Source organism: Dufourea novaeangliae, unplaced genomic scaffold (genome assembly GCF_001272555.1).
Source record: "Dufourea novaeangliae isolate 0120121106 unplaced genomic scaffold, ASM127255v1 scaffold270, whole genome shotgun sequence".
Taxonomy (NCBI): domain Eukaryota; kingdom Metazoa; phylum Arthropoda; class Insecta; order Hymenoptera; family Halictidae; genus Dufourea; species Dufourea novaeangliae.
This window is the reverse complement of record NW_015374153.1, coordinates 283,871-302,219: the sequence shown is the minus strand read 5'-3', so window position 1 is coordinate 302,219 and position 18,349 is coordinate 283,871. Positions and strand designations below refer to the sequence as shown.

Sequence of the window (18,349 nt, the reverse complement as noted above, 5' to 3'; positions counted from 1 at the left end):
TGTAAAGTTATTGAATTTCCATGAACTTTTGCATTCTAGTCATAATTTTTAATGGAAACCTCGGTGATTGTAAAGATCAATGAATGATGATAGTAAGGTAATTATATTTTGTGTTTTGTTTCAGCGTGTTGTATAATCATCGAAATTTCGGCGCGAACGAAAGACCGAGAGGTGAACCGAGTGGCTCGACGGTGTCCCGCTATCGGTATCGTCAGTGGGTCAGTTAACAACGGGGTCAGCCGAGGGCGAATACGGACACCGCGGGTTAACCAATCGCTCGGCGAGCACGGTCGTTCCTCTTGACAATGACTATTAACTGTATATGCACCCACAAAACCGTTTGGCGGCCGTGTAACCGACGGTTTTTACACCCTCGATCGTAACGATCGTGACGATCTAGAAGCACGTTAGACTCGGTAGCGTCACCAACCAGAAAATTCAAATGGCAATACTTCAGTTTCATTTAACACTCAAACTACCGAACCCGTCAAATCAACGGATTCCAGATTTTTTATTTTAAAATTATTGAAATCTTAGAGATATCTGCTACTATCATCGGAATTATTTATATTAACCTCTGATTTCTTATAAACTTTATATGTACAATATATTATATTATACTAAGCTGTATTGCATTATACATGTATATCACACAATTTAACTTGCAACGATGTCATACATTCAATGCTGGTAGTTCTAGTGTTAAATGTGACCATATGAAGTATTAAAAAAAAAAAAAAAAAAAAAAAAAAAAAAAAAAAACTGCGTCAGCAGAATATTGACCACTTAATACTACTGAAATTACGTGTAAAATATTTTTTGTTATTTTCACAATTAAAGAAGATATTCAGGTGGTATAATGATTATATGTATATAAATATAATAGATTAATTGTAATTGTGAAATGAATTAAGGAGATTAAAGTTATCCGTAAGCGAACCCGGATGGAACGATTCAAGGGATCTCGAATAAAATAGAATGATCAATGTTATCGATAGACGGGAATGAACTCGAGTTTCATTATCGTAATTGTAAACGTGACTCGATTGAACAATGAACTCGACACACTGGATACACTGGAACTTCCGGCTCGAGAGGCTCGTAGCCGTTGCAGTTTATCGCGAAACGATGGCGTCCGTGATTAATGATTCGTACGTAGATCTCTCGGGCCTTTTGTCCCCCGTCCGCTGATTCGATCTCGTCGGATTAAGCTGTACAAAATGTTTTACGTTCCTGCTAAAACGATGACGCCTTTAGTCGACGAGACACTGTGCAAAACTCTGTAAAGCGTACAGAGTCTTGAGAAATTTCAATCTTGAATAGCTTTTAAGTTAGAAGTTAATAAACGAAATGATACCTTTCTTAATATACATATGTATATGTATACCCTCTGAATTGTCTTTACAGTATTCCTAAAATCGGAATTAATAAACGAAACTCTTAGGTAAAACATGATATCTCTCTTAAAGTGCAACATATCCGGTGAAATGTCTTCCATCATTTCTATTTCACGTATCGGTGATCATCCAGCATAAAAATATCAATTTATAAAACGATGGTGAACGATCACGAACGATCGTGAGAACGCCTGGCGACCTGGCGGCGCTCGTTCGATCGTTCCCGACTGAAAGTAGGAAGTTGTCCGACCCATGGAGGGCCAGTTCTCCTCAGAGGGGATGCCCTCGGTGGTTTTTCATTACCACCGACTTGGGGATCAGGCAACAGCTTGGATACCAACCGGAAGGAGTCTCGAAGACGCACAATTACCGGCGAGGTGGGGGATAAAGAAGGAGTAGGTGGGCACGACGAGATGAGACACGAGAAACAAGAAGGCGGAAGTGGGTCACCGGGACTGTCGGTCGCGTGGGTCCGGGTTCATTTCTCCGTTCATCGAGAGAGTTACTGCCTCGCTCGTTGTACACGCGTCCCGATGTGTAAAATAAAACCTGCAAAATCCTCTTATTATATGATCCAGATTAACTGGCTCGAACCTCGATGAGAAGATAACAAAATAAGAAACATCGTTATCAACATGATCGGGATGAGAACTAATCGATTCGCGTCGTTTCTTCGGTCATTCTCATTTATATTTTATACATACATAGATTTTTCTTTGAATATTTACAAGTAATTCTGTTGCTTTCTTCTTTGTTTGCGACTTTTTTTTTCTTCAATTAGTCCAGGAGGAGAGAAATCTAGGCGTTTCTCAATTTCGTGTGGTGTCTCCTCCGGGCGATAACACTTAACCTCTAAGGTTGATTATTTTACACTCAACATCGATAAACACTCAGGTAGAGCTAATAAAATTTCCTAACATGTTTTCGTTAAGTTTTTCTCTTCTTGCATCTCTTTCACTCGCCCTATCTCTCTCTCTCTCTCTCTCTCTCTCTCACTGTCATGTTCGATTCATACAGATCTTCTCGTCACCTCGGTGAAACACGCGAATGGCGTACTGTATATGTATTATAACCAGTGACGAGTGCGTACTCTGTCAAAATACAGTAAAAATCTCTCCCTCTCCTCTCTTGTTTTCACGATAAAAAAATATGTGCATCGTATATCTTCGTTTAAACTTAAGTGGCCCCCCTAGGTGACCGGTACCACTGTCCGATCACGATCGATTTTGCGGTTTCCCTCGGTGAAGGACGGATCTTCGAATTAATGCTAATTTACAAACATTATACGTTCATTGTATTCGTATTAAGGTGTCTTCGTTAATAAACCTTTTTCGTTGAATCGATCAAATATGCCTGTGAACGGTTTTTAACTTGTTGATTTGTTCGTGTGTATGTTTTTGGGCGTTCCTCGATTTGGAACTTTCAAAAATGATACAAGCTGCGTAATCTCCTCGATACTTGTGATATTCTTCGCAATTTTTAGACGCTAATTAATTGTTAATTATTAGACCACGCTGGACAGTGGTAGTGGTGCGTTCGGGGGTGCGTTCATTATACAATCCGCTCTGCACCGTATTTATCACCAAATTGCGTCTAATGTCGCGCGATTTTAGTCTTTGAACGGGTGGAACTCCAACAATACCACCAATTCCTCGAGACCATTCTTCCACGAATCATGCGATGGTATCACCATCCCTCCAACAGAGAATAACGCGGAGAAACAACGTTCGTTCGGCCAAATACAAATGTACAAATTGCAATGCTTTCAACAACTGGGAACATCATACACGTTCCCCCAACTAAATCGGGCCCAGAGAACACGAAAAAGAGCAATGCCGGTAATCAAAATATATCGACTCTCCGCGTGTCATTAGTGGACGCAAGGAAAATCCTCGAGAGCAAACGACACTTTCTCGAATCGACCCTACTAATGGCATACACGAGTCAGTTGTATCCGCTTCTTTTTCCTATACAGAATATACAGGAGAAATTAAGAGAAAAACTAAAAAAAAGTTATCTAAAAGCAATTTTCTTAAGTACTCAAAAAAGTTTAGAAAATCAAATTGGACTAAAATTACTCGTGTCCGCCATTTGTCGGTGCCGTAAACGTGCCATTCCAGAGTTTAAAAATAATCATACTAATACTCTCTCAATTAATTCTACGCAACAGTCTATAAAGCCTCTTATATCATCATCACACCTACGTGTTTCTCGGTCGCAATCGGTTCTAATCGACACCTTGTATCCCCTAAGTAAGCACCTCGAGTGTGACTCTCGTTAACATTCCGGACGCCTTTCAATTCACAGTCTTCCCCCGTTCGTCGATGGTACCGAACAACGTGTACCAGAATCTCCTCGCGGATCACCGTGACAAATAAAACGATGTTAAACGCGTGCCACGCGGACGAACCGATGGATTTTCCGTCACACTGAAAAGAACAAGGGACTCTTTTTTCGGATGCGAATAATCCGCCTCGAGGACCGTGTCCCGTTTCCGATAACAAGGCTCAGCCGAGCAGTGGAACTCGTCGGGAAATAAACCGTCAGGCGATTCGAAAAATATGAATATAAAATCTTTCTCTGTCGTCGAGGTGTCCAAGCCAACACACTTCTGTCGATCACGCGTTTATCACCGATCAAAGGTGAACGCGAGAGGTCTCAATTTACAGAATCGCTTGGACACGTCGAATACAATTCAGAACGATGTGATCTCTGAAGCATCTAACACCGCTTATACGCTCGAGTTAAACATTGAGATCGGTACCTAAAATATAGCAGTACGACTGAGTATTTTATCCATCCCGTTTTCACAGACTGCCTACTATTCGCGGTTAGCAGGACCAAAACTCGATTGGAATGTTACGGTCATCGCCTAAATACAGCTTCATCTCGAAAACACACGCTCGTGTCATTCTCGCACACATCTATCTATTTATAGTTACGTGTAAGTTTACTTAGAGCCTCGACATACAACTGAAAATTCCATTAAGCGTTTCCTTTATGTACAACGGTTAACGCGTTTTGTGACACCAAGCCTATCAAGTTTACAAAGTGGGTAGCCATTCTCGTGGATGAAACTACGGGGAGGATGGTAGTAGATCTATACCGTTCGTCTGACATGAAAATAACGATCGAAGAGAAATGAAAAAGTATATTCAACGGACTGTGACCTGCGGTTCGTTCACAGAACGCGTTAAGCTAATATGATCTTTGGCTTCTATCGCCAATTATTAACAAGATGGAGAATTTCTTACGTGGGGTTGTTCTCTCGTCTCTTCCTCGAGATCGTGTCTACGCAAAATTATCTTGTTCCTTTTGTTCTCCCTAGTTATGCTATAAATACGCGGTGTGTTTGCTGCTGTGCTCGAGGGCCGCGAGCACGTCCTGTTTCTGTCTCACGTACAGTCTGCCCTTTTTCCACGGGTTTTGAAGCTGAAGAAGCCGAAAATCGTCCCTGAGACAACGTTCCCGGGCGCCGATCACAGCCACCAGGCAGAAGTTCGGCAACTCGTCGGACGTGTAAATGGGACCCTCTTGGCCCTTCAGCACCACCGCCATATTTAACTGTTTCACGACCAGGTTCACCACCTCCCTGGCCGTGGTCCTAGGTGTCACGTGTAATTTCAGGCTGGTTCCGGATGCCAGACCGGTTTCGTAGGCTGCGTAAACCTGGAAAGATATTATACAGCATCCGTTAGGACGAATACTGCTGCTCTCTCCATGAATTTGGCTGTGGCCGGACAGATGGACTAATTTTTCTGCTGCGTGAAATCATTCATTTGCAGTGACATTCAGCTTGGCAGTACGTTGCACTCGATGCATCTGGCTGTTACTCGTGAATGAGTAAAATTAATGTATACGGGTTAGTAACACCGTTGCCAGAATTGACCACCCCCTCGAACCATCATGAGTTTTGTAGAGTTCTAGGGGGTCTTTGTCTCGCGTATACAGACCACGTGCGCCGTGCATACCGTGCGATGGTTAATGGTACTAACCCGCGGCCACGTAAACATACATGTGTATACACACTTGTATATTAACTTGTATATTAACTTGTATCTACGTGAAACAAGAAGACACCTGGATCTCTATGAAATTTAGTGGTTCGAGCGGGTCGTTTCTGGCAACGATGGTTAGTAAGTAGTGAAGGGGAATATCGACGAAAGATTCTTGTCATGTAGCAATACATATAGAGAAATTAGATCGAACGATTTACGACGTGAAAAAATCTTTTTTCATTAATACGTTATGTAACTTATTAAAAGGATGTACACCTACACACTAGGATTCAAAAGTTTTGGGGTTAGATCGATGATGCGTGTTACGTTGTAGGAGATATTGTACTCGTGCCTGATCCCAGTCTTTTGAATGATAGTGTACATAAGTTTCGAAGCTCAGACGAGTCGGTCTCACATGCTATACTAGGTCGACACATGGAAAGCGAGACTTGGAAAGCGTATCCGAGCGTAACAAGCGCTTAAACGTGTGGTAGCGGTGTAGCGGCTTACTTATAATGTCTGCTACATCGGTCTGCACTAGAAGACCAAGTGAGAGCTGTGTTTAACTACAATCGGGTTACACTTGTGTTCCCTACAAGGTGAAGGTATCGAGCTGTCGGTATTAAAACGAGTGTTCTGAAGAAAGCTTGCTTGAGAGACAGGACAGTTTTTTTGTTTCGGTACAAAAAGTGACTGAGGCGATTTGTGCCAATGAATCACACGATTATAATTGAAAAACCCATTAACCGGAAGAAGACATTCGCGAAGATGGTAATCTAAATGTCTTTTTCTTTTTAACTCGACAACAGACTATACTTTCATCCACCTAGCGTGACTAGAACTACAATCCCTTTAAACTAAAATCGCTATCCGACTAATTTGATATTAGAAAATAGTATGGTCTACCTGAAGAATGCCAGGCAGAGGTGCTGGCATCATCGTCGCCTCGTCCTTTTCCTCCTCCAATTGACTTTCCAATGAGCCGGTCGCCATCGCTGCAACACTGGCGGTGGGTTTGGCCGGTTTCCCTTTCACGTGTCCTTTTATGCAGACACTCGAGTTCGGTGTCGAGTACTCGTCGCTGCTCAACGAGTGTAAACTGTCTGAATTGGTGTTACCGACGCTGAGCAGGCTGGTTGTGTTCGTCATCGCTGTGGACACGCTCAACATTGAACCGCCGTAGATGATCGGCTTGATGCTCAGCAACGGGCTGGTACTGGCCGACGCGGACGTGATCGTTGCTGACCTATTCCTGGGGCTGTGTTTATATTTCGTCAGGATTAGAGTGTCCTCGGACTTGGAGGGCGGTAGCCTCGCGTTTTGCAACGGTACCAGATGGTTGTTGCTGCCAGCGCTGGTCGTGTTGCTGAGATTGCTGGTGCTGCTCATCGGCACCGAGGACTTCGGAGGCTCCGAACCGGTCGAAATGTTAGACGTGTTACTCCCTTTGCGAATGTACTGACCGCTGGGCAGCTGTTGCTCGCTTTTGCTGAATTCCGTCGTCAGAAGATTCGAGGACGAGTTGGTTATGTTAGGTCCCGGCCAGCTGCCTCGACCTGGACTGGACTTGACGAGCTTCGGATCCCGCGGCGGTAACTGCAGCAAGCTTCTCTTCAGGCTGTTACTATTACTGTTACTTCTGTTCCTATCTAGACTGAGCAAGTGCTTCATTGAAATTCCAACTGTCTGCGACGCTACCTACAATGTAGAGTTTCCAAGTATTGAGTCTTATGTTTAACAGAGAGATTAAAGAACGAGAGATTAAAGAGTCGATGGGCCGAGAACGCTTACACTTTGCTGTGATGATCCTCGATCCCTCGCGAATGTGATCACGTCTATCAGCCATCTGGCCCCCTTCCAGACCGTGTTCACCTGCGTCTGAAGATCCTGAAGCCTGACCAACTTGTCCTTCGCCACGCTCAACTCCAGGGAACTGAAGGCTTCTCTGTGATTATGTTGAGCCTGCGCTGTATCCAATTCCAGGATACAGCTTAATCTTGAGTATCTGTTGATTACGTCTTTCTGGTACGTATTCAAATGGACCATCTCGAACACTTGAATCGGTAATGACAACAAATCGCCCCTTTGCAAAAGAATCTCTCTGGTTCCTGGCACACAACAAGCGGTCTCCGCTGGAGGTACGGCAATGAGGAAAGACACATCGTGAGTCAGATCAATGACTTCGGCGTCGTACAGTCGATGGCATAAAGAGTCCTCGGGGCTGATCTCCATATAATTGAATAGTCGTCTGACGGTTGCAGCAACAAGGTCAACGAACAACTTTTGTTGCTCGGTACCCTGCGATTCATTCGTTACATTCTCCTTTTCCTCGACATCTATCTCTTTCACCGAAACATCTGACGCCTGAATGCGCGTTATCCTTTTCAGATAATCCCACTCTTCGCTGGAATGAAATAAAAGGCAAAGATTCGCTACACCTGCAAGTAAATACTACTCTGCTCGTAGAGCTCGTAACACGACACTTACGCGGACACATGAGGATTGTCGCGGATCTTACAGTGAGGCAGAACATTCGGTGACTTTGCGGGCACAACGACCTGTATAAGATCCACGCTACTCTGCATCTTCAGGTACCCCAGATACAGTCCTTTGGACAGTTTAATACTGCTGACCTGGTGGTAAGTCATCTGTTCCTGTATACTGGATATCAGGATATCCGCCACGTTACTATCCTCGTGAGTTATCACTTTCTTCGTGACTTTACTCAGAGGCAACCACCTACTGTTTAATACCGAGATAAGCTTCGGGGACTTGATATAGTTCACTGTCGAAAACACCAGGGTTCCTTGGATGTCTCTGATGGGTTTATGGTACAGTTGTCCGAGGTCTTGTATGCAAAGTGCTGCCTACGAGAATCATTAGATATTTTCTACATTAGAAGAAGGAATATTTAAGCGAAGTATATGAATCACGTTTGTAATCAATTCACACGGAAACACTGAACCGACCTGCATTTGCGCAGCAGCTTGCAGCAGCTTTATCCTGAAGTGATTCGTCGAGCTGCTGTGGCTCTTCTCCATGTCCTGGCGAAGGGTCTTAACGTCGTCCCAAGTGCAGGCCACTTTCATCAGCCAATGAAAGTCGTTGTAAATGCAACTAGGGTAAGTCTCGTCGATTTCGATCACTGGCAGGAAATCCTCATTGGTCACCAGTACCTTGTCCTCGTGGTAAAGCAAACAGGCAAGAAAAACCCCGCGTCTCAGGTTCTTCTGAAACTTACTGGTCGCCGTGAACAGTTGCTTGATCGTTGTTTTCTTCTTGTGATTTCGCCTCTGTACAGCCGGTGTTTCCTGCGTGTACTCCGGTCGTCTGATGTCCGTGAACAGAGTGTTCAATTGCTCCAACCGGCCGGCGAACCTTGGCACCCTGCCATCGATATCCCTCCAACCTAGAACAATCGTTCAGTCAGCAGTGTGTCGTTAAGAGCTTCTACGAACTGAAGATTAACGACTGGTTTACACGGATAGAAAGCTAAAATCGACTCGTTACGCGTTCGCACATATGGTAGAGCAAAATATAAAGATGATGCAAGTCTAAAGAATATTCAAGGTAAAGTTTCGGTGAAGATTCAGATCATCGAAAGATTAAACAATAATCGTACTGCTAGGCGTGACGTGTGCAGGCGTCGAGTTCCGAAACCTGCTGTAGCCCTTCAGATTCCCAGCAGCCGCACGGAAATAGTACTTCTGTCCCTGAATCAGATCGTCCATTCTGCACTCCCTCTGCTTCATATCCAGAACATCCCTTTCGCCGCAGATCACAGAGAAGTCTTCGTCGATGCTCCACTGCACCTTGAACTTCGTGCAGATGGGCGAGTCGTGGGAATCCGGTTCCTGGAACCTCATCGTTACAGAATTCGTCCCAGTAACGTCGACGGCGACCAGGAATGGCATATCAGGCGGTCCTGAACGGAGAAAATACCATGCAGATTTTATTTATCACGATATTGTTTGTTACGAGGTACATTTCAAGGATTTCGTGATTCGAAGGATGACTTACTCGCTTGATCGAATCCAAGCAACATCTTTCTAAGTGCTCTCGCCCTCCTCTCCCAGAGAGCCAGTTGCTTGTCCTCGGTGCTACCGCCACATCCCGTGAGATTGTTGTGCTGGGACGAAAAACTCGACCTATGGCTGCTCGGTGGCTCTAAAAGGGTGGTCCCGCTGCTACCGGAAGTACTGCCGCCGAGTTCTTGGACCCTGTGCTCCGCCTCCGACAGCAACGAGGCCAGGTGACTGCCCAGCGATTCCGGAGACTTGACTGTGAAAATCAATAAACAGGCCTTTCTTAAACTCCATTATCCGTGAAATCGTAGACAAAATTTCTTTGACGTGTCGCGAGTCGCAATGCGTTTCGAAAATTCTTTCGACTCTTCTGAATGACACAAAAGAGGTTTCGACTGTTTCGACTGTTTCGACTGTTTCGACTGTTTCGACTGTTTCGACCCTTAGGTCAAAAAGGGAGAATCAATTTTTGAGCGACTTCAAAAAGGAGTCATTATACAATTCGATGTGTATGTTTGTTTTTATGTAATCGTTTTTCTCCATTAGTTTAGTCGGCAATGAATGAACACAAGTTTTTGTTTTTTTCCGTAGTCGAGAAAATTCAAAGAAAACTGGATAACTACATAACACGTTCGAGGAGAACGTTGTTTGTCCGACCCAATTTACAATATCCTCAACTAGAAATTCAGTCCTTTTTTAGTCTTTTAATAGTTTTGTTACGTGATTGCAGATTGTTAAAGTCGAATATTCTTCACCCAAGAAGAGGCGGTCGATTCCCGTTGCAGAGAATTACGAAAGAAACGAGCGAAAACAACTACCGGTGCGGCGGCGGGGATGAAACATGTATGTAATCGGTTAAATTGTACAAATCAGCGGTGGTTTGTTGTCGTCAGCGATGGCGGTCGCGTAAAAATGCTTGCTAATTGAGCTGCGATTCACTCGTTATGATATTTACAAATGTAACATTCAGAGGCGAATCGCATCGGCGGAACGGATGGCCGCTCTGCGATACCGTTTCACCGCAATTATTGTGGCTCCGTGTTGGCTATCGATTTCCAGTTTCTATCAGGACGAATAATCTCGACGTGGAGATTATTTTACTGCTTTTGTGGAAAGGATTAATACAAATTTAACGAGGAAATAACAATTCTATCGCGAATTACTACAGAATAGGAAGTTCGAAACAAGTTCATTAATACATATTAGGTACCTACAAACAATTATTTGTGTTTGATAAAAATGTAATAAAAAGATCAAGGATTATACTACTGGCCTGTATCTTTTTCATTCTTTTCTTATTAACTCCCTTTAACGGCCAGTTCCTTAAATCGTTGTTCTAAAATTACTATCTAAAATAATTCGATACCTATTGGCTCTATCAAACAAACGTTTTAATTAATGATATGTAGCGCTTTAAGGGTCGCATCGGATGGATACAATTTCATGACCTTGTGTTTTTTCTTAATCTTTATACGTATACTAGTGTCTGAAATTGTGAATTTGCATAAACTTCTGCAGTCCAGATCACCTAAAGTCTTAGTTCCTTTTCTTTTAAACACACTGTACATATCATACATATGTATATGCAATACCTATGTAGTAATACATACATATACGTTCAGGGTTATCACCGAAACGCATGGAAAGAAAGGGGTGGTGAAAAGGGGAAAAAATGGATGAAAAGTTCTTCTTCGTTCTGAATCTAGTGGGTCTCTCTCCGGTTTTATTTTGATGCCATTTCGATGGCATTTTTATTACAGACTGCGAAATCCTAATTGAAATCCCATCCCATTCGACTGTTTTTTCCATCCGTTTCTACACCTCTACTACAATCGTTCTTTTGCCGTTCTAAGTCTAGCGTCACGGCTGATTTTCCTAAAAAAAATACTACAAATTTTTCATATACCAACGACGAATTTTCTCTCTTGGTTTCTACGGGAAAGAATTAATTCGGAGAAGAAAGTGATTTTCCAGTGTTACGAAATCGATACAGTAGGTTCGTTGCGGCGGTGAACCGCGATTGTACGGTCGTCAGATCGAATTTGTAATTGAACTCGTGGATACTTACATTGGTTGCCCTCCTGCGCGCCGAACGAGACCAGCATTTTCGCCAGGGGCCTATTGTTACTGAGCACCGCGACGTCCAGGGCCGAGAGACCGTCGCTGTTCACGCTGAAAATCCAATTGAAGGCTGTCGTCAGTTGCGGGGAGACGCTAATTGACCGATTTAAACAGGACTCAATTTTTCATTTCGGTCATCGTGGTTCATATGTAAAGTCCACTTGTCTGAACGAATACGACTCAGCGATTTACATACCGCGAGATGCAAAAGAGAATCTTGAGGTGATATGGTGAAAAATGTATAGAAAATCACTGACAAGATTTTTCTTGATCCTACATTCCCTTGGTACATTCGAACAGTGACAAACGACTTGTTACATTGTATTATACAATAAATACCTACAGTTGAACCACCAAAGCACTCAGAACGAATGATCGGTACCTACACTTTTATAACGATCATGAGAGTGTTATTTTTCTGACCGACTGTACAAACTCGTATCTTTTGATAGCAAGATATTACAGATCATTGAATTCATCTATTTAGTTTACACTAATACAGCTGATTTTCCCAAATACATAAAATATTAGATTCACAGTATTTGTTACATAAGGACCATAAATGGCGCTTAAAGTATATGGGCGTTTCGCTGATCCACAGTCATGTGGTCTCATATTTCTACGCAGCTAAAATGCCTTAGACTCGATCCCTGGAAAAGGGGCGACTAATTCGTGCGAAAATTCTAGAGAACAATCTGCACGCGGAAGGCGACCGATTGCGCCCGTTTCCGCGCGGTAATCGTCACCAATTTTCGTTCCGGCATAAACTAGCTCTTGCGCTAGCCGCTATTAGCGACCCCGGACAAAGAGACGACGAAGTGGATAAACGGATTATCATCGGCCGGAGAATGGACATTCAGTGGTGATTACGACGCAGAGAAGCTGACCTATCAAACGTCGATCCAGGGATCCAGATTCGAGGATGATCTTGTTCATCGATCGACGACATTGATAGATCACAGAACAAGCTACAACGTACCTACATAGGCACTTCGATCGAGAGACGCGACGAGAGTGCCTAGGGCCTAGATTCATTCTGATTTAGTAATCGAAAGATCGTCGTGTCTTTCACGTAGTTTTACCTACCTAATCTCGCGTATGAATTAGTTTCGAGGAACGTTTTTCCAGGAAGTGGATTTCTTTATCGAACACGGCAGCTGTGTGAAACGAGAAAGCTCTCGAGGGAAACGTCCAACGAAATCCTTTTAGTTGGGTAATTTCCTAGTGAATACTTTATTTAGAGTTTCGGAACGATGCTTGAATAAAAGAAAAGCTAAACTTAACAAACAGCTGACTAATACATATATGTATACATATGTACGTGTCAGTGTTAAGTACCCCTTAAGTAAGGAGAATGAATTCTTCCGGAAGGAAGGCTTCTCATCTACAATCGGTGAAATTTAAAAGTCTACATATTTTCGATAGGCTACCGGTCAATAAAATGTCAAATATGACAAATAAGATTCCAAAGCCGAACAGACCAATACATTCCCATGACAGCAGGAAGCCTGCAGAGGTTTCGGATCACCACGCGTAACGACTCCCAGAAAATCTCGATCTTTCACTCGGAGGGAGGTGAAGCGTGTGCAGCAAACGAAAAAAACCAATTAATTCTTCCTTCGTGACGTTGGCCTCCACGTTCGCGAACACGTCCGATCGACACAAGGAGCCCCGGTGTGGTGTAAACGAATTAACGTCCGTGTGCCACAGTGCCACGGGATCCGCCCGATGGAATATCCACGACTGTCCGTCGTCCGGTCAACGGAATCGAATTATCGTCGGGAATTGCTATGTATCTAAAGAGCCTTCTGTCACGGATCGATGGGATTAGTGTACGTAGAGACGACGGTGGTGGGTTCGATGTCTCGAGAGCATTTTCGACGCGTCGAAACGCAGAATTAACGTACACGGTGAACGGACAGAGCACGTATAAAAATTCGCTAAATAGATTCTGATGGTACTCTCGACGATCTGTAATAATAACTGGCCTGGCGTGCATTAATTTCCTGCTGGAAACACTGGAATCCACTTTCTACGAGGGTAGGATAACGAATTTAGGGTGGGAGTTAACGGCAGAAACGGCTCGTAAAAATTTCTCATTGTCTCCTGTTTATCAGACCACACATACAATCACACACAATCAGGCATAGCTATTCTCTGGGAAACTACTTCAGCTTTCTTTTTTCTTCATTTTCATAATTTTATAATTTTGTAATCTCACATGCTGTACATGTAGGTATACCAAAGGGCTTATTGCCTGTTAGATAAATAAATAAATAATAAAAGAAATCTTTATTAAGATATATAAGACCTATGTTATTAGTATTTGTGACGGCCAGACTTAAAAATAATGAAAAATGAAGACAATAATTATTCAGCACAACCATCATACACGTTGGCAACACTGACAGTATTCGAAGGATCTTTCAGAGTGACAGGATGTATCATTTTTTTCAAAGACTTTAAAAAAAACAAGAAGAAATTTCGTATCGATGAGCCCTCGAGAATCCACGAGAGTCTTCTGCTTCCTACCACGCGGTTGTCGTTCGATCGTTCGATCGTTCGTTAATTGGCTTGTTTTCTGGAACGGTCGAGAAAATTAATTACCAGTCTCAATTAACCTACATCCCGGAGTGCCACCCGGTTGGTCATTTCGTCGTGTTTCAAATCAGCGCGTGACGTCGCATAGTTGCGCATGTGTCCAGTCAAGAACCTCTTTTTACTCGAGGTTGGAAGGATTGTAAGAGTAACGATTCGGGGTAAGTATTCAAGCGCCAGCACAGAGGAAACGTAATAAAACTTTTCTTGTCTATTCTTCTAGTTTTTTATACATACATATGTATGTATAGTCGTCATAACCCGTTTATAAATGAATAAATATATTATTATTATTATTATTATTATTATTATTATTATTATTAGTATTAGTATTATTATTATTACTATAAGGATTATTATTATAAGGATTAATAGAAGAAGACTCTCACCTGTTCACGTCCACGTCTGTCGACTCCAAAATCGTTCTGGCTTTGTCCAGGTGGCCATGTTCCACAGCAGCGAAAAGAGCTAAAATCGGACAGAAGAACCAAAAGGACACAGATTTAGTTTATTTCGCGGTGCATTTCACGAACAGATTAAAAAGTCTGTTTCTCCAGGTATGTATATCCTGTAACTGTCGAGAAAAATCTATCTTTCGAAGTATGTAAAAATGAAACGTAGACGGACTGCAAATCGCGAAATAACGGTAAAGGAAATTCGATCGAGGGATGACGATTAAAATGGAAATTCGAGAAGGCTCGATATACCTCGGGCTCTATCGAAATTTCTAACGGAAACGAGAATCGAATGAACGCGATCAAGCATGAGCGTGAGGAGTGGGAAAGAAAAAACAAATATCAAATAAACAAAATACCATGCAGGTGGATGTTGAGGGACTGTGCTGATAGGGGGTTGATATGCACCGACGATACGATATTCGCATGATTTGGTTGTTGCTTTTTCTTCCCGAAACCCTCCAGGAACTCCATCCCTTGCAACGAGTACAGCTCTGCGTGGAAATAAACAGAAAACAAAACTTAATAAAGAAGAAACAATAGAAAACAGAATACAAATAAAATAAATTTGTTAATTCAATGCAATACACAAAAGAGTATAAACCTTGACAGCATTAATATTCTTTGTTGCCCATGCGAATTTAATCGAAAAACACTTTATCGGAATTTGGATTAAAAATAAGCGGCATTTCAATAGGATCGAACCGAATCTCGTCGTTGGCATTTCTTTTTTTATCGTGAAAGCAAACGGCTGATACCGAGGGAATCGAGTCTAAAAACAACGAGCATAGTATGACGCGCATAGAGATGAGATACTTTCCTTTTTCGTTTGGTTTTTCACGTCTATCCAATGTTCCTCGCTCGTTTTAGCTACATAAATGATGATTATCAAGAGTGTCACCTTTATCTCAATAATGCGGAATAATACCGGAAAATCTCTTCTATGATCCCTCAACTAAATATAAACCACGAAAGTTGACGAACTTCCGTGTGTGCCTGACGATCGAAGGCGACCGAACCGAATCAGTCACCATTAATTAAAAACCTAATATTGCCCGTACTTGTTCCCGAAGTGGTCGTAACCAGGATCCTATCCTGACCGATGGACTCGTGGTGGTCCCTCGGGTCCTTTGTCGACTTCTTCCGGCCCACGGTGACCTTGCTCCGAAAGCTTCCACCTCGAGCGTTCGACCAGAAACTCGCGATATTATCCACGGTCCTGATCCTGCAGGACTTGGACGTGCAAACGGAAGTTTTCCTGATTATTTCCGGCGATTTCCTGCCCTTAGCGACGAGATCCTGTCCGTGACGGGACAGAGACTCGAAAGGATAAGCGTTCAAGTCCAAACTGACCGGTCCCTCGTCATCTTGCAGGACCACATCGTTCACAGACAGGCTTCTGGCTTTGGTACCGGCTATCAAAGGACGAGCACAGTGTTTACTACACTGGAGGAAACTCTCCACGTTACCGTTCACCTCTCCTTGAACGCATCTACGTCCGCTGGTACCTCGAGAATCGATCACCAGTGTCAATCCAGCGTCCTGAAAACAGGCTTTCTCAGAAGAATCGTCCTTGCACTCACTTGTCTCGTTGTATCGATCCAATGTTTCTGGTTCGAACAAAAAACTCGATACAGAAGAGTCCAGAGAACTGTCCAAACAGAACGTGGGATTCTCGTAGGAGGCACGTTCAGGACGAAAATCATCCTTTTCGACCTTTTTGTCGTTCGAGGATTCGAAATTTCCGGTGCTCTCCTCGCAACTCTTCCAACGGAAGATATGAGCCATCCTAGGCGATATCGGATTATTCGGCTTTTTCGAGGCTTTTTCTGGGTCCTTACGGCTCTTCCTCATTATCCTGTCCGTCAGGCACAATTTGCTTTTTAGGTCTTTGGTGATCCTTTGGGACTCGACGTCGTCAGATTGTCCGGTCAGTGGATCGTGAAGATTCTTGTCGTCGATTCTCGGTGGATTCTCGAGTTTGTCATCGGTATTGTTCAAAGAAGTCGAGGACTCCTCGATCAGGGATAGTTTGTTCACCCGTTCACGAGGTTGTTCGTCGTGTTTCTTTATGGGTGATAAATCGAAGCCACCGTTCAGACGGAGATTCGCATGCACACGAAGCTTCGACATCAGCTTCAACGACGCACGGAAGGACCTCGACCGTTTCAAGGTCGAAATCCTGTTGTCGCCCGATGACCGCCTCGACAGCAATTCCATCTTGGGGCTGGACGCGGAGGATTTGCGAAATTTCATCTGGAAGCGACCTTCGATTCTTCTCTGACTCGCTTCGTTGAATTTATCCTGGATTTCTTTCAACAATTTTTCCTTTTCAAGTCCTTGAGACTGCTTTTAATTCACCAAAATAAAACTTCGTCTATATGTATATGTACATGTATACATATGTACATATTTATATTCATTAATTCGTGGAAAATTAAACCTGCTCTATAATGTTTACTTTGTCGGTCTCTTTGGCAACAGAAAGACTTTATGTAGCGACTTCCTTCTCGATCGGGCCATCCTCGCCCGATTCTTTGGTTCGATAAAGCTGAAAAACCAGGATGATTTTTTGCAGAATGAATAACACGATCTTCGAGAATCGAATTTTCGGTCAAATCACAGATACACAGTTCCTTCTCCCTTCTTTTGGAAAACACGATGAGCATCTTTAACCCTTTTTTCTGCCCAAGTGTTTGAGATTTGCTGTAAAATTGAAATAATTCGCGCTATCTATTGTCAAAAAAATATACTACTTTACTTTTATTTTTCTTCCAAAGTATTCTAAATGTAAATTTTGTTTGCTTAATGACGAGTATACTTAGGCAGAGAAATGCCATATTTTCATGACGAGTATATTCGACATAAACATAAACATAAAAAAAAAGGGTTGAGAAACAAAAGTCGAATTGTCCGTGAGTCGAGATGCATAAAATTTTATAGAGTCTCCTAAAGGAGATAATGATCAAAATCTTGAAAAAATACTTCGCAGTAAACGTCCTCAGGTGGGATTAGACGAGGGCGTAAAAGTTGAAATGTTGACAGTCTTCTTTACGGGGCAGTTCGAGACAGTGACACGTGCAATCTTGATTCTTCGGTTGAACAGTCCGGGATATTTTCGCAACGAGTAAGTATCGGTGTGTAGCCCTACGATCTGATGCTTTCACGAGTGAGAATTGTCGACGAAACGCCTCTGGATCAACATAGCGACCCCCGTAAACTCTATCGTTCACGATCGAGCATTCGATTTACAAATGAATTTCCTGGTTTCACTTCGACAAATGAAATCCTTGTATATAGCTGGTAACAGGGCAATAACAAATCAATATGCACGTTAGCAGAACAAAAAGGGATACACAAAAGGGATCGTATGTAGATTCAAAAACACCCCAACCATAATTCTTCCCATTCCTAATTCCATTTCCCACAAACGTCCGAACCGTCCAATAATTTACTACAAAACAACCACCGTAAAATATTCATGTCCCCTGGAAAACCAAATTCACGATTTCAACGAGTATCACTGGTATACATGTACGTATAGTCCGAGGAAGAACGTTTCCCGAGAATCGGTCGAAGAATTGCAGATGGATAGTTCGTGCACAGAAATTGACGAGTGTGTGTCGCATGGAGGAGGACTACTACTGGTGAGTACTGGTGACTCTACTGACGGGGAACGATTTTATTATTTACTTGGGACGCACAGAGTGCTGGTGACTGGTGGCCTGGGACAATTGCCCATTACGAAGAAGTGG

At 42.9% G+C, this 18,349-nt stretch overlaps 1 protein-coding gene across 1 annotated transcript; it reads right to left on the bottom strand.

The window, feature by feature from the left end:
- Window positions 1–4,484: 4,484 nt before the first annotated feature.
- On the bottom strand, window positions 4,485–16,850 carry LOC107191850. Its single transcript, XM_015580985.1, has 11 exons — window positions 15,656–16,850; window positions 14,954–15,088; window positions 14,529–14,607; window positions 11,489–11,592; window positions 9,416–9,676; window positions 9,018–9,320; window positions 8,365–8,804; window positions 7,883–8,262; window positions 7,187–7,799; window positions 6,302–7,093; window positions 4,485–5,066 (listed from the first exon to the last, which is right to left on the bottom strand). The coding sequence occupies exons 1-11, from the start codon at window positions 16,848–16,850 to the stop codon at window positions 4,731–4,733; spliced, it is 4,638 nt and encodes a 1,545-aa protein (XP_015436471.1). The 3' UTR covers window positions 4,485–4,730.
- Window positions 16,851–18,349: the final 1,499 nt, after the last annotated feature.

Bases quoted from the DNA above. Each gene is read 5' to 3' on its own strand.
- LOC107191850 (XM_015580985.1), bottom strand. From the start codon at position 16,850: ATGAAATTTCGCAAATCCTCCGCGTCCAGCCCCAAGATGGAATTGCTG. The intron at 7,800-7,882 runs GTAAGTGTCGTG...ATTTCATTCCAG, and splicing joins GACAATCCTCATGTGTCCGC to CGAAGAGTGGGATTATCTGA. The intron at 7,094-7,186 runs GTAAGCGTTCTC...TCTACATTGTAG, and splicing joins GAGGATCATCACAGCAAAGT to GTAGCGTCGCAGACAGTTGG.